This window comes from Carcharodon carcharias, chromosome 15, assembly GCF_017639515.1.
Source record: "Carcharodon carcharias isolate sCarCar2 chromosome 15, sCarCar2.pri, whole genome shotgun sequence".
In the NCBI taxonomy this organism is placed as follows: Eukaryota; Metazoa; Chordata; class Chondrichthyes; order Lamniformes; family Lamnidae; genus Carcharodon; species Carcharodon carcharias.
The window spans coordinates 26,778,312-26,792,190 of NC_054481.1; the positions used below are offsets into that span (position 1 = coordinate 26,778,312).

General features: G+C 42.3%; 1 protein-coding gene across 1 annotated transcript in view; it reads right to left on the reverse strand.

Moving 5' to 3' along the window:
• rsph10b (radial spoke head 10 homolog B) overlaps positions 1-13,879 on the reverse strand; it is a 50,445-nt gene that overhangs the window by 15,526 nt on the left and 21,040 nt on the right. The window contains exons 9-13 of the mRNA XM_041206904.1: positions 13,436-13,560; positions 12,059-12,248; positions 6,613-6,748; positions 4,035-4,114; positions 2,978-3,126 (exon numbers count right to left, since the gene is read on the reverse strand). Coding sequence (XP_041062838.1) covers positions 2,978-3,126; positions 4,035-4,114; positions 6,613-6,748; positions 12,059-12,248; positions 13,436-13,560 — 680 coding nt within the window. The remainder of the gene's footprint in view (positions 1-2,977; positions 3,127-4,034; positions 4,115-6,612; positions 6,749-12,058; positions 12,249-13,435; positions 13,561-13,879) is intronic.

Sequence of the window (13,879 nt, forward strand, 5' to 3'; positions counted from 1 at the left end):
TTATTTTCAAATTTTTAAAGCTTAGGATAGTCACATAAATTTAAAAAGGCATAGAGCAAATAGTTGGTTAAAACGATAGTGGACAAAGTTCTGATATTGTTTCCCCATAGACTGAAATTAATAAAAGATTGTACATACATAGCACCTCTCATGACCACGGGATATCCCAAAGTATTTTAAAGCAATGAAGTACTTTTGACGTATAGTCACTGTTGGAATGTAGGAAGTGCAGCAGCCAATTTGCATTAAGTAAATTTCCAGCGGGATGATAATGACTAGTCAATCTGGTTGGAGTGATGATGATTTTGAGAGGGAAGTATTGCTCAGGACATGGGGCATAATTTCCCTGTTCTTCTGCAAAATAGTGTTGTGGACCTTTTATGTTCGTCCGTGAGAGCAGATGGGGCCTTAGTTTAATGCATCTGAAAGATGGCAAGGGTCTTCCCTGGTGCATCATCTAGATTTTTGTGTTCAAATCTCTGAACTGGGACCTAAGCCCAGGTGAAACTGCTACCATTGAGCCATGACTGGTACTGTAAATTTGCTAACTTTTCCCAGCAGTCAATAAACACCTCTTGCCCACTGTGTTGGGAAGTTTCTGGTCATTTCAGGCTGTGAACACAGGATGACAAGACTTATAGAAGGAGATACTGGTAGTCAGCCATCAATGGCTGTTACCCATTGGGTTTATAAAACCAACCGTAGCATGGGAAAAGTTTGGAGAGGCTCAGAGGAAGATTGCTAGAGGCTAGTTAGGAGTTATTTTGATTAAGACCAACCCACTGACGTGGGAAGTATTATTTATTTATTATGTTTTTAAAAATTAATTCATGGGATGTGGGTGTCGCTGGCTATGCCAGCATTTATTGCACATCTCTAATTGCCCTTGAGAAGATGGTGCTGAGCTGCCTTCTTGAACCGCTGGACTCCATGTAGTGTAGGTACACCCACAGTGCCGTTAAGGAGGGAGTTCCAGGATTGCGACCCAGTGACAGTGAAGGAACGGCAATTTGGTTCCCAGTCAGGATGTTAAGTGGCTTGGAGGGGAACTTCCAGGTGATGGTATTCCCACGTGTCTGCTGCCCTTGTCCTTCTAGATGGTGGTGGTCATGGGATTGGAAGGTGCTGTCTAATGAGGCTTGGTGAGTTTCTGCAGTGTATCTTGTAGATGGTACACAATGCTGCCACTGTATGTCGGTGGTGGAGGGAGTGAATGTTTGTGGATGGTGTGCTAATCAAATGGGCTGCTTTATCTTGGATGGTGTGAAGTTCTTGAGTGTTGTTGGAGCTGCACTCATCCAGGCAACGGAGAGTATTCCATCACACTTCTGACTTGTGCCGTGTAGATGGTGGACAGGCTTTGGGGTGTTAGGAGGTGAGTTGCTCTCTGCAAGATTCTTAGCCTCTGACTTGCCATTTGTCAGCCCAACCCTGGATATTGTCCAGGTCTTGCTGCATTTGGATATAGACTGCTTCAGTATCTGAGGAGTCACGAATGTTGCTGGACATTGTGCAATCATCAGCAAACATCTCAACTACTGACTTTCTGATGGAAGGAAGGTCATTGATGAAGCAACTGAAGATGTTTGGGCCTAGGACACTACCCTGAGAAACTCCTGCAGTGATGTCCTGGAACTGAGATGATTGACCTCCAACAACCACAACCATCTTCCTTTGTGCTAGGTATGACTCCAGCCAGCGGAGAGTTTTTCCCCTGATTCCCATTGACTACAGTATTGCTAGGGCGCCTTGATGCCACATTCAGTCAAATGTTGCCCAAGGATAGTCACTCTCACTTCAACTCTGGAGTTCAGCTCTTTTGTCCATGTTTGAACCAAGGCCGTAATGAGGTCAGGAGCTGAGACGCCCTGGCAGAACCCAAACTGAGCATCAGTGAGTAGGTTATTGCTCAGCAAGTGCCGCTTGATGTCCCCTTCCATTACATTACTGATGATAGAGAGTAGACTGATGGGGCGGTAATTGGACGAGTTGGATTTGTCCTGCCTTTGTGTACAGGACATACCTGGACAATTTTCCACATTGCTGGGTAGATGCCTGTGTTGTAGCTGTGCTGGAACAGCTTGGTTAGGGGCATGGCAAGTTTTGTAGCACAAGCCTTTAGTACTATTGCTAGCATGTTGTCAGAATGTTTGCAGTATCCAGTGCCTTCAGCCATTTCTTGATATCACATGGAGTGAATTGAATTGGCTGAAGACTGGCATCTGTATGCTGGGGACCTCCATAGGAGGTCGAGATGGATCATCCACCCGGCATATCTGGCTGAAGATTGTTGCAAATGCTTCAGCCTTATCTTTTGCACTGATGTGCTGGGCTCCCCCATCATTGAGGATGGGGATATTTGTGGAGCCTCCTCCTCCAGTGAGTTGTTCAATTATTACCAAAGACAAGTTGTACTGTTGTACTGATTGAACTAAACGACTCAGATCATAATTGCTGCTTCATATGTTCACTTGTTGTGAAATACAACAGCTTAATGATTCCCATCATCCAACCAAGTGATTTTTTTGGAGCATTTCTGGAACGATTGAAAAAACAAAAGACTCAAGTATCTGGATCAGATCATATCAAAGAGTCATTATTACACCCCTTGGATATGAACATAAACAATTGGAGTACAAGTAAGCCCTTGTGCCTACTCTACCATTTATATTATTCCTTCATAAGGTGTGGGCATCGCTGGATAGGCTGGCATTTATTGGTCATCTGTAATTGTCCTTGAAAGGTGATGGTGAGCCGCCCTCAACAAAATCAACATCACTAAAACCAGGTTATCACATTGCTGGAAACTTTGTGCAAATTGGCTACTGCATTTCCTACATTACAACAGTGGCTATACTTCAAAAGTACTTCATTGCTTTAATAATAATATAACAATGTCAGTGACTAGTGAAAATCCATAATATAATATTCTATCATGAGATATATCATTGTTGCACAAAACAGACCAAGAGCGTACCTTGAGCATCCACATGAAGTGCCTCATTGTCATGATGTTGGTGTTGGGTGGCCTACGGTTTTGAACGCAGTACATTCTGTACACCTCCCAGCATTTATTTATGTAGCCAAGTGTGATTACAATACATTGATTTTCTTGAAACAGATTCCCTGCATCAAAAGGGAATCCATCAGGACTCAGAAGAGAAAGGGAAAACAGCATGGTTGGGAACATTAAATTTTTTACCTCTCCATTTCTCCTTTTAAATGTTACTGTCACTATGCCTCCCCTTGGGATACCAAATAATAACAAATTAATCAACTATTCATAAGCCAATAACGTTTACATTTTATTACAAAAATAAAAAAAATAACATTTCCAATAAAATGTCTAACCTCTATACTTCATTGACTATCAAAATTATGTTACCAGTATATGTTTCAGCACTTCCTCTTAACCAAAACAAGTTTCAACAGCAATTGTGTATGTTTTCTCAGGCCAGTAAAGATGACTGTTCAATAAATTTCTAATTACAAAGTAGTTTAGATTTGAAAAACAGATTATGTAGACAAACAACCCAGATAGAATATCTATCCTGCTCAACATAATTGTCTATTGTGTGGTAAATTCACAAGTTTCACTACGCGGAAGTGTTATGGGCAATTTTATTACAAGGTTGTTTTAGTGTAGAAATTCGCAAGTCAAAGAATAACTATCCTTGTCTGAACAAGGTGCATTTGATTCACATCAAAGGCAACAAAATATAATCAGCCATTTAAACGAATGGGATGATTTAGCATGTGTGGAGAAAGGGTTACAATGCCACTTCTTAGTATTCAGAATAGAAGAAGAACTATTGACAAAATGATGCCCAGTAGTGATGTATAACCCACTTGTGACACTGTCCATAATTTACAAGTGACAAGATCAGCACATCCATTGGATGCAAATCATTCCTACAAAACTTTAGAATATATCCTCACAATCCCATGTTCTATTCAGTTTAAGCAAAGTAGAAGGACAGCAGATCATTGTGCAGTAGTTATTTTATTAATTTGCACATGCAAATTGTACATACCGTTAACATTGCAGCCGTGAGGGATAAGGTTGTTGGTCATTAGCTTAGAAAAACAAGCAGCAAGTATTGAATCATGGCCTCTGAAATGAGAATACCATCATTGAGACAAAAGGTATTGATTCAGTTTGAGAAAATTACATTAGACAAAGAGCCACATTATATTTTGGGGGGTTTATGCTTTGTGTGTTCCTTGCATAAGGCTCATTGATGTTACTGGACCTCACATTCCTAATGAGTCACAGTTGCCTGCTCTGGCCCCATATGTAGAGTGCAAATGTAGCAAGACACAGGAGTTAAATGAAGAACCCTTGTCACTGCATTCTATAACACGTTAGAATATATATTCTATCTGACCAAAGCTTGATCTATAAATAAATAGACAAATTCATTTAGCTTTAAACACACCAAGAGTGTTCAGTACAAATGTCTATATATGGTTGTTACATCCTTGAGCGGCCTTCACAGAGTAGCTGAGGCAAATAATATAGATGCATTTAAGGGGAAACTAGATAAACACATGAAGGAGAAGGGAATTAGGGTAATGCTGATGAAGTTAGATGAGGATGGATGGGAGGAGGTTCAAATGGAGGATAATCCTGTCATGGGCTGGTTGGGCCGAATGGCCAGTTTCTGTACTTATATTCTATATAATTCCTCCTCAAGATATCAAAACAACAAAGATGCTTCTCCTGCACCAACACTCAACGTTAACTTGCCCATTGAAGCATGGTCACTGAATTGTTTGAAGCTGTGCATTAAGTAGAGCCCTTTAATTAGATCCCCATAGCCTCAAACAGTCAGTTTCCTTTTCAGAACACATCTGAACATAGCTCCACATTGCTTTCCAAAATCCCAGAAGAACAGGAATTAAAAGCAGGTATTTATCATAATTACATTCTTGTGACCAGGCATTCAGAAGATTCAAAACAATTCTGGCCCACATAAGTAAAAGTGCCAAACAACCGTGCATTGTAAACAGGCCCAATGCGTGATGCAGGATGCTTGTGACTTAATGGAGTAACTTGACACCTTTCTGGGCATCAAGCGCACCACCTCCCCCCACAAAGTGGTGGTCTAACCTCAAAAGCTTGAGAGAGAGAGCACCTCCATCTTGGAGCACCCTATACTTTACCTTCCATCACAGCCTGCTGCTCCTTTCAAGCTGAAAAGCCTCTTATTGTCCTTCCAGCTTCAACAGTCCACCTGCCCATCTTCTATCCTTAACTGGATGTCGAACCTGTATCTAAGCCAATTAGCCAATGAGAATCACTATGAGTCAATGTTACCCCTCAGGCCAGATTTGACATCCAGAAACTGTTCTGACTTCTGTTTCCCACTCATAGAGGGAAAATTCAGCCCATTGCAACACCATGGCACCATGGTTACAACAAGACTGGAAACATTGCATGACTACCCTAATAGCTTTGGCAATACTTATCCCAATCACTCTCATGCTCATGCATAGACAAATATTTGCTATTTTGAAGGAGTTAACATATGAAGAATTAGTTTATTTTTGATGGGAATCTACTTTACATAGCTATTCTCTTACTCAATTTAAGAGGAATTTAAACTTTTAAATAAAAAATGTTTAATTAACCCATCTTGACCTTATTACGCTTAAAAGTTCCACCTAGAGCAAGGGTGCTGGCCAATAGAGAATGGGAGAATAGTTACATTGAATTAAACTTCAAAGACCAGAGTTTTCAAAAACCAACACAGTTACAGAATTGACACCATCAGACGATGTATATATATGTTTATAGCATGTTATGAGTTCCTCAAATAGTGTGATTCAAAGCCAAAATGAATAATAAACACTAACTGCGGAATTTTCATTCCTGGGTCCCAATCCCTTCTTGGGATGATATATGGGTTGAGAACCCAGAATGCCAGCGGCAAGTCACTGAGGGAGATTTTGGAGGAGGCAGTAGACAAGCTCTTGCATCTAGAGGGCCAATGGAAAGACATCCAGCAGTGAAAAATAGGCAGCCCCACTGTCAGAGGTGGGCACTGCTGAAGTATACAGAGAGGCGTGAAAACAGCCCCATTCTTGGTCCCAGCAACAAATGGGGGATTTAAGGGCTAAAAGGGTTAGGGAAAAGCCTTCCCAGTAACAGGCACTGCTGCGGTTGCAGCTGTTTATTACTGCAGCATCCCCACTGAATGGCATTTCCAGCTCCATCAGCTACCCGGTCTGCAGCTGGGAGGCCGCCAACCTATCATGGATGGCCTCCTGGTTTGGACGAGTACCCCATGCACTGGCTGGAAGATCCAAACCTGGTTAAGAAAGTGCCCTTAATTAAGTCTTCAAAGGGCTTAATTGACTGCCAAGGCCAGTCAGGTAACCAGCCCCACCATCACCCCACCACCTGCAGAATCCCATAGGATGGTGGAGCCATCCTGATGGAATTTTCCTCCCATTTGTGGACCTCCACCTCCATATCTGCCTCTACAGACCCTTGAAAATATAACCCTAAAATACAGTTAATGAATTCATCACCAATTTAAAATGGATGGAAAGAAAATGCCTGGATAATTTTCAGCACGTTTCCTAAATGAAATACTGGTCTCTTACTCATGCTCCTTGTGGTAAATATGGTATGCCAGGATAATGACATAGCTCAGGAATTTCCCCAACAGTAATGTATCAAACGGAGAGTGAGTTTCCTCCACTGTCGTAAATTTTCCTGCATCAATAAGAAAATTTGTGGCTTAATATCTAGCTTATCTGAAGAATAAATGCTTAAATTTTCAAATTACTTTGAAGTTAAAACACCTTACAGTTCATGAATTCAGACTTTATGAATATAGCAATCTTGATTCTCAAAGAGTAAAATAAAAAGATTAGAATGGGATATATCCTTTACAAGTTAGTGGATTTGAATTCTAGTCTTGATATTTTACATATAATGATGGATATTTACAATTTAATTGACTACTTTATTATAAACTGTGCTGTTGGATGAGACTGGGTGGCACAATGACAGGGCACCCTTTCTCTTGTCCCTTTCATCTTTGGCACCTGGATTTAATTCCCATAGGATGAGTCTAGTCTGTCTCTCATTCCAAGCTGTAAAGGAGAGATCCTGTTGATCACAGAATCATTGCTCAAAACTGCCCACAATTTACCACTAAAATGGTAATTTTATTCAGAGTGGACAAGAGGAAACTGCATACTGGTGGAGAAGGGAGTGCTCTTCTGAAGCTGGGGTTTCAAGCATATCATTGTTACGCAATGCAGGAAGATTTATTATGCACTTACGCCTTGCTATACCTGAACTGGGCATACATGATACCAATACTAAGTGTTAAAATTGGTAACATGTCCCATTTATCAGCACTGACATTTTTCACTAATCCAAATGCAAAATACTGTGGATGCTGGTAATCTGAAATAAAAATACAAAATGCAGGAAATACTCAGCAGGTCCTATAGCATTTGTGGAGAGAGAAACAAGGGTTGATATTACCGTGACTTTTCATCAGTGAAAGGTCATGACCTGAAATATTAACTCTGTTTCTCTCTCCACACGTGCTGCCAGACCTTCTGAGTATTTCCAGTATTTTCTATTTTTATTTGACATTTCTCATCTTGGTGAGCAGAAAATTCAGCTACTTATTTTGCATTATAAAATAAATACTCGTGGATCTTCTGTAGTTAAGCTGAAAGGACAATATTGCGATTGACAAGGTTAGCAACAACAAGGTTTGCATAACACACAATTTTTATTCTGTTAAGACTGTGCTGTGTGAAATATTAAACTAAGGCCCCCATCTGCCAGTGGTTTAGTTGCCACTATTTTGAAAAAAAGAAGAATGTTCTCCTGGTGTCCTGGCCAACATTCCTCCCTCAAGAAATGGCACAAAAATAGATTAACTGGCCATTCATCTCATTGCCAACAATAAGATCTTGCAAAATGTCTAATTTTTGTCCACACAATAATTAGCACTTCAAACAGATTTATTAGCCATGAAAGGGTGTTATGGAAATATAATTATTTTTTATTTATTTAAAGCCTCACCTACATCAGTAGCTCAGTGTTCACAGAATTAAATTATTGCACAAGATTGAAAAGAATAAGAAATCTACCCAAACTCAACGTCCAGAAATAACTCAGTTCTCTCATCACAGCAGCCATCTATTTTTTAAATATTCCAGGGTTTTTGCCACTTCTACCTTAATTTTTCACATCAGTTCCAAAATACTGGCCTGAATTTTACATTCCAAGGTCGGATGCATGCCTGTCCTGAGCACACATAAAATTGCGCAAAATAACATTGGCCGTTGTCCCAACGTCATCACGCACGCCTGCAATATTGAGGTTGGTGGGCGCACGCGGGAGTCGAACCACGCCCACTGACAATTAAAGGGTCAATTAAGGCAATTAAAAAACTATTATCTAAGATTTTATGTTGCCACAATCTGGCTCTGACAAGGGGGAACCCAATGGAAGAAGAGGATTTTGAGGCAATTCCACAGGCCACAGATGATGACTCCAGTGGTGGATCAGAAGAGCAGCCCAAGGAAGAACACGGTGAGGATGTGGAGGCAGACCTCTGGAACCTTCAGGGGGGCAGGGACACCAGGGGGTCTTGATTCAACGCTCCTTCAGCAAGGCTGCAAGGCATTGCTTCCACCTCATGCCAGGTGTGTTGCCTCCTTACCAGACGTTTGCAATGACCCATTCCATTGAACCCAAAGTCCACTCAGTACCTGTACAATAAAGTTTAGAACCCCTCACATCCAGCATGAGATACTGGTGTGCCCTGCGCCTATAAATCAAGTGAAGCATACTCAGGCCGTTAACACAAAAGCAAAATTTATATGCTCTTGGCAATTACAGACAATGAACATAACATTATAAGGTGTTAACAGTCACACCAGTAAACAACTTAACAAATAATGGCGGAGCGGAAGTTCACCCATGAAAAGTTCCTCTTGTGCTCACAGTAATTTAAACGAATATTTGCGAGTGCTGCGTCTTGGTGCACCCCCCTTGCTGGCAGTGGTATTGGAGGCAGCATTCTGACTCGGGTATTGTGTTAGACCTGATGACCTTGGCAGTTGTCTTCTGGCCAGCGAAGCCTGCATGGCCACTACCTGTGAGGGTGCATCCAGTGCATTCCTCAGTCATCATGGCCTCATCAGATGCCATAGTCACTGGCAGAGGGGTGGAGGAGCTCCAGGCGCCATCGAGAGCACCCTGAGAGGAACTCGCAGAGACGGCACGAAGCTCGTCCACCAATGTGAGGTCGTCTGGACCTCCCTGCTCGCCATTGATGGACAAGCACCTAGCAGAGATACTCAGTGCCATCTCTCACACTGGCAGTGACCTCCTGATGTCGTTGCCTGTTAGAGGGCTTGCAGGTCCAAGCGCAGCCCAGGAACACCTGATTTTGTTCCTGGAGCTGCTTCTCCATGAGAGTCGTCACTGTCTCAATAGAGAAGGTTGTGTGCTTGGCGCTCAGGGTCAACGTAGTACTCATGCTCCGCATTGAAGCCTCAATAACAGATACCATGGCAAGCAAACCCTCAGGAGTCTCCGCCAGATCATCCCATTAGACATCCAGCATCTGCTGCCTAACGGATGACTCCAGAAGCTTGTTATTTGCCCTGAACTCAGCATGGTACTGGTCTCAAATGGTCCTCTAACTGCTGACACCCTGGGCACTCTCTGCCTCTGCCAGCTCCTCATGCGACTGTGCCGTGCCCTACCCACTGTGCACTGACATTGTAGCCGACAATCTAATGCCTACCAAGGTGCTTGTATCTGGGCTGGTGCAGAGAGGACGTGTGACACAGGTGCATCTGATGGGCACTGGTCCTCCGGTGTCAAGGATAGCTCCTCAGGGTCCTACAATTATTTGCTGGATGCCGATTCTAGGGGAGAAAAACAACAAGTCATTAATATTAGTCATCACATTGTCACAGTGCATGCTAAGCAGGCTGGTGAGACAGTGGAGATCTGCATCATGGTGTCATCATCTTTCAATGAACAATGGAGACTCCAGGTTTGAGGTTTCCATTTCAGATAAGACAACACAACAATGTTTACACACTACGATGCTCTCACATCTGTGCATTTCCCTCTTAGCTTCGTCAGAGACTCCTGCCTTTCCATGACCACTGGACCGCGCTGGATGTCAGCACTCCATCTCCAGGGCATCCATCTCGTACCTCACCAGAATTGAGGTTTGGGGGGGTGTCCACCTATCCTCAGCCTCTCGATGGTGTTATGGCTTCTCTTTTCCTGAAAGGACAGAGGAGTATTGAATAGTCCACTCTCCACCTGCAACACCATTGCAGCCTGACCAACCCCACCTGGGGGAAACCTTGCAGGGCACATCCGAGTCGTGGCCCTCAACTCACAAAGCAATCAGGCCAACCAGCCAGGGCTCACCACCTTGGCCAGTGGTGATGTCAGTGATAGTTGGCACTCTGAGTCATACACCCCTGAGCATCATGGTGGGACAGCTAGCCGTTAACACTTCTCCACACAGATCCATGTCAACTCGGTACTCACCCTTGCTTGAACACAGCAGATCATTGAACTTTCTATGGCACTGCACCCATGTGCGCTGCACAAAATCGTGGCCGCTGACCTGGGCTGCCAACTCTGCCTATGCCTTCTTGTTGAGGTGCAGTGGCCCCCTCTTGCCATCCCTGGGTATCAAGATGTCCCAAGTGGCACTGGCTTCCTCCTCAAGGATTTCCAGGCACGCATCCAAGAACCAGGGGGATGAGTGCCCACCAATCTTGCCCAGCAGGTGCAGATGCCATTGCTGTTCCACAAAAATATATCATCCAAGAACTCAACAGCTCCCTCTGTGTCCCCTGGCAGCCTTCAAGGAGCTGCTTCTGCTGCTTTTGAATACCCCACCAGGTCGTCATTAGACAGGCTCCCAGCCCCGCCTGGCCCTTCCAGCCAGTGAGAAGACGCGTTTCACACTGGGTGGGCCTTAATTGGCCACTAGTGTGAAATCGCATTGTAACACGATCTCACCCAGGAGCGGATTCTACATCCACTTCTGGGCCCACCGGTTTCGCACGTATACCAAGAGTCAAATTCAGGCCATTATTTTGAACTGAGCTCCTCTGTCCTACTGCCATAAATTAATTTGAAGTATCTTTCATTTTCTATCCTGTAAACTATCTCGTTTACATCAAAAGATGTCCTTAGAAATCTCACTTAATCGAAGAAAGGTTCGAGTTTCTGCAGTGTTATCAAATAATTCACATCTTCAATGCTGGCATCCACCTTACATCTCTTGTCTGCACTATCTGCACCTGAATGTGTCACTGTGACCAATATGCAAAGGTGCAGTTTATCCATGGCTTGTACAGTTTTAGCATGACATCCTCTGAATCGCACTCAACTGACTTAATCTTTCCATCATGTCATAATTCTTATACCAGAAACTTGCTGCCTCCTGCCCATCAGCCTGTTTCTTATCCATTCTTCAGTGTTTTCATGCAAAGCTATCTAGTAGCAACCCCTCAGCATAATTAGTTACCTTGACTATTACTTTAAACTTAGGTAACTGTCTCAGAATCATACAACACAATAGGAGGTCATTTGGCATTTTAAAAGGGCTATCCAATTAGTCCTTCTCCCCACACTCTTTGCCCAGAGCCCTATAAAATTTCATTTTCAAGTAAATATCCAATTTTCTTTCACAAGTTACTACTGAATCTGTTTCCACCATCCTTTAAGGCAGTCTGTTCCAGGTCATAACAACGTGCATGTAAAAATTATTCTACTCATCTCCCGTGTCTCTTTTGGCCATTATTTTAAATCAGTATCCTCTGGTTATTCAGCCTCCTAACAATGGAAACAGTTTCTCCTCATTTACCCTATCAAAACCCCCTCATAATTTTGAGTATGTCTATCGAGCAGTTCAATCTTTCATAAGGAGTAATTGGCTAGCTGGAGAGGCTATTTTCTGACTACATCAGTATTATCATGCAGAAAGACTCAGGTACAGGATGTGGGTTTGTGTTCCAAAGGATATTTAATTACCATGAAGGATCCTATCCATGTTAGCCAGACTCAGGGCATTATGGTGAAATTTACAGTCTTTCAGAAAACGCCAGAACTGGAGTTTGCTCATTAAGAAAGTATTGTCCAGTGTTTGCTGATGTCCCAGGCTACTGTAGAAACCGTATATTTTCTTCAGCTCTGCCAGATATCGGAGAGTAGTGTACTCTAACTGCACAAATAAAATCAAAATCTAAAGTCATATAACATTGAATTCTAATAAAGTAACTTTATAAAATAAACTTGAGTGGAGATCCTTGACCAAAGGTGAGGTGAGAGGGTAGCATTGGGGCTAGGAGCAAATGTGGGCTGAGCCCTGGGATCAGAAGGACAGAGGAATGATAGCTGGCTGCACAGTGGGAGCTGGGTTAGAAATGCAGAAATCACTCCTTGGTGACTGAATGAGTGATAATTCATTAATTGTCACATGATTAGCACACATCAATCAGGAATGTAGGGCAAGATAGGAAAAATCTGTTTACTTACATAGATACCAAACAGATAAATAACTCTAATGCTGTGACTGATTATGAAACATCCAAATTAAAAATTTATACATCTATCTACAGAATTTAAATTATCTCAGTAAGCTCTGTATGTAAACACCCAATAAATATAAGATTATTTCTAATTACCTAATAGGTTGCCATGATTCCAGTATGACACGCAGTTATATAATTGCCTGATGGTAAATAAAACTAATATTGTAAATGCATAGTGCCAGTAGAGAATATGTAGAGCAGACACAGTCCCAAGGCTGGAGTGAGATACAGAGCGTTGTGCCTGCACAGCAGACGTGGGTCTGCAACCAGGTCCAAAAGGAGAGGTGATGAATCCAAAAGAATTGGAAAGGCTGGTGCTGAGGCTATGAAAGATGAGAAAAAAGAGGGCAGACAGGCTGCAAGCATTTGAGGTCGGCAAGAAAACAACAAAATGGTTATAGGGATTGAGCCAGTGGCTCAAGGCTATGGAGTGGGTGACTGGCAGCCTGAGGCCCATGAAACAATGGTGCTGCCAAATGAGGTTTAATTACCATAAAGGATGCTATCCATGTTAGCCAGGCTGAGGGCATAATAGCGAAATGTACAGTCTTTCAGAAAATGCCAGAACTGGAGAAATCACAGGTTTAGGAGACAGTAATGGGGACTGAGAGAACTCTGCTGGTATGGAGAAAAGGTTGTTAGCCAAAACAAAGGAACCAGGCCTTGGAGTATCAGGGAAACATGTATCTGCAATTGGGCATGTTCCTCATATCCAGTAATATTGATGCCAATATTTATATTAAATTAATGAAAGTTAATTTCAGGCTAGTAATGGCTTGGGTTCTGCATTCTATAACCTGCTTGAGTTTCCATTTACCTGCATAAGCTCATTTTGTCTGTCTTCCTCTGGGATCATCTCCAAAAGTGAAGCAATATCAAGTTCCACATTACGTTCCAGAACTGATTTAATGACACCCTTTGAACCACTTGTTTTGATGTTATCTATCATAAAAAAAATATTCAACTTTTATTCCTTTTCCTGATTTAAAATCATTTATTAGTGCTCTGTATTTCTGTACATATGTTAAAATGTTTTATGTATTGCAGGGTCTTCCCATGCTTACAATATTATACTATTTCCACTAATACCTGTGTTTCACACATGGGGCTTCACCTGAAGGTGTAAGGTACTTTTATAATTACATTTACATTTCAGCCCTCCTGAAGCTAGTTGAAGATTTGACACCATCCACACACTTGGCCCAATTTCTGTGCAAGTAGATAGCTTTTGAATGGGTTAAAATCAGGACCATTATATTTA